This window comes from Theobroma cacao, chromosome 7 (assembly GCF_000208745.1).
Source record: "Theobroma cacao cultivar B97-61/B2 chromosome 7, Criollo_cocoa_genome_V2, whole genome shotgun sequence".
NCBI lineage: Eukaryota > Viridiplantae > Streptophyta > Magnoliopsida > Malvales > Malvaceae > Theobroma > Theobroma cacao.
In genome coordinates this window covers 19041923-19044580 of record NC_030856.1, presented here as the reverse complement: position 1 = coordinate 19044580, position 2658 = coordinate 19041923, and the positions used below count along the sequence as shown (strand labels likewise).

General features: G+C 41.3%; 1 protein-coding gene across 1 annotated transcript in view; it reads right to left on the bottom strand.

Annotated features, from left to right (window-relative positions):
• Positions 491-2658, bottom strand: part of LOC108662825 (homeobox protein ESX1-like) — an 8774-nt gene continuing 6606 nt past the window's right edge. Inside the window, exons 2-3 of the mRNA XM_018124420.1 lie at positions 1493-1726; positions 491-670 (exon numbers count right to left, since the gene is read on the bottom strand). Coding sequence (XP_017979909.1) covers positions 491-670; positions 1493-1726 — 414 coding nt within the window. The remainder of the gene's footprint in view (positions 671-1492; positions 1727-2658) is intronic.

The window sequence follows — 2658 nt, the reverse complement described above, 5'->3', positions numbered from 1 at the left end:
CTTTCTGCACTAATTTTGAAGCTTTGATGGCCGAGATTACACAAGACGGTAATACTCGACGTTTCCCTACAAACACAATCTCTGCTCGCTCCGAATTTCGAAGAACAACTTCCTTTCGAAAACAATCCACGTTCGCACGATGTGCAGTTAACCAGTCCATACCCAATATTAGATCAAAATCCAGGATCTCTAGAGGAATTAAATCACCCCTAAATTCTTCCTCGCCTACCCTTACCTCACAGTCTCTATAACAACTGTTTCTAACTAGCTTTTCTCCTAAAGGGGTGTGAATTACAATTTCTTCCTCTAATGGTGACAGGTTTCTATCAGCAATTGATGCAAATGTGGTGCTCACATAAGACCTATCTGAGCCAGTATCTATCAAAAAATAAGCATCTTTATCAAATAAAGACATAGTACCTGTCACTGCTCCAGGTCGAACCCGTGCCTCATCTTCCGTCACAGCGAAAACTCTTGTCGAGGTACGAGTCTATGGTCTCGAAGGTGGATGTGCCGGGGTATTACTCTCCACACCGGACCGTATGGCTACTCCCTGTCTCGGTGGCAACCCAGAAGAATCTCTCCTCTGCATATCAGTGTGAGCTGGTGAAAATGATGCAACTACCGTGGCTCGTCCTAACCGTGGGCAATTACTTCTAATATGACCCGTCTGTCCACATTGGAAACATCTTGTTGGCCCTCTACATAGCCTGCTATGATAATTCCCACAATTTTTGCATCGATCAGAACCTCCGAAACTCTTCCCAGAACCAGTCATAGCAGATCTGCTAAACCTCGAAGGTCTCTATTGTGATGGTGGAAATGGAGGTTGAGGAGATGTCAAGGAAACAGAAGTAGTACTCCCTGAAATCACTGAGTCCTTGCCTCTTTTTACTGGCAGACTAGAAGACATACCAGGATTCCTCTTTTTTGCAAACTCAGTCCGAATCCTCCTATTCTCAGTCGCGAGCTTCTCATCCAGTAAAGCCATCTGTACCACCTCCTTATGCGGCTCCCTACCAGTCACTGTCATCCGCTCTCTAATCTCATTACGGAGCCCTTCCTCAAAATAACTGGTCTGATCCTGCTCAGATTTCACCAGATCCGGCACATATAACATCAACTCGTTAAAACGAGTCTCATACTCCTCTACAGTTAGATTTCCCTGTTTCAAACTCAGAAATTCTCTATTCTTTTCTTTCTGATGAAAATAAGTAAAATACTGACCATCGAATTCCTTGAGAAAATCAGACCACGTTTGAGGAGTAGTGGAACGGGACTTCATTGAATTCCACCAAGCACGAGCCCTCTTCTCTAATAATCTCGTAGCCACCATCAGTTTCATGTCATCGTCTAATCTCATATCAGAGAGAGTCTCTCAAACCTGAATAATCCAGTCCTTTGTCACAGTGGCATCCAACTCACCCGTGAAAGACACAGAACTGAGCCGTCTAGCCTCCTTTAGCTTCTTGGAAATGGATACATCTTGTACCGGTGGTGGAACTAAAGGAGTAACTGGTGGTACTATAGGTGGAACTTGACCAGTCGGATCTCCACCAGCCATTGCGGTAAAGAAAGCTGCCAATGCCTGTGCTGCCTCAGTAGGCATGGTGGGAATACCCGTAGGTGGTGGAGCAGGTGGAGGATGTGGAGGACTATCGGCCTGCTCAGCAGCAGGTGCTGCACGAATGGTAGACGCAGCCGATTCTTCCCCTACTGCATCTTGCTGACGACGTTGGGAACGACCTTTTCCCCTCCCAACCGATCTAGTGAGAGGTGGCGTTCGCGTCGAGGAGGCATAATAATCTATAAAAGAAAACGAGCAAGCTTAGGGAACTTTAGGCTCTATATGAAAATGCATGCCTTCTATTCAACCTAACTTAACTTAATCAGGGGCCACACTAATATTGTAATTTTTTTTAAAACCACTTTAAAACAAAAAACTCTTATCTTTAAAACCAAAAGCTCTTATCTTTAAAACCAAAAGCTCTGGTACCAATAGAATTATCACGACCCGGAACCTCCCTCAGGCCCATGACAATCGTCGCGACGTCCCGATTGACACTCATTATCCGGAATGCCAACCGGAACCCCGCAAGGCTTACATATTAGTTTCTTTGCTTTCCTGTGAGCAATCATTGTTAAATATCGAGTTTTTAGAGAATATATACTATTTTAGATCAAAAACAATCAAAATAAATTTTTCGCCACACAGGGGTATTTTGGTCATTTTTTTCTCAAAAATTTCGAAACTGGCTAAAACGTAATATACAAGTACAAAACACATAATTCATTTTCAAAATGAGTTTAAAAGTCTAAAATCTTCATTTAAAACGAAATTACGGTTATTTGAATATAATAAGAAAATAAAAGAAATATTAAGGAAAATATTTTATTTTCTTATAAAACAATATTTATAGAGTTATACGTGAATAATTTTTATAGCGTAAAAGCTAAATAAATTTATACATACTGAAATACAGTAAGCCAAAATATTTAATTTAATTTAATTTAATTTACAATAACAAGAGGGCCCTCGAATAAACAAAAGTAAAGAGGACTGTGAACCTACGGTTTGGAAAATGCAGATCCAATTGTAGTCCTCGATGAGATCAGCTATCTACAGTCTATACTGAACATGAAATGGGTGGAAAGGAG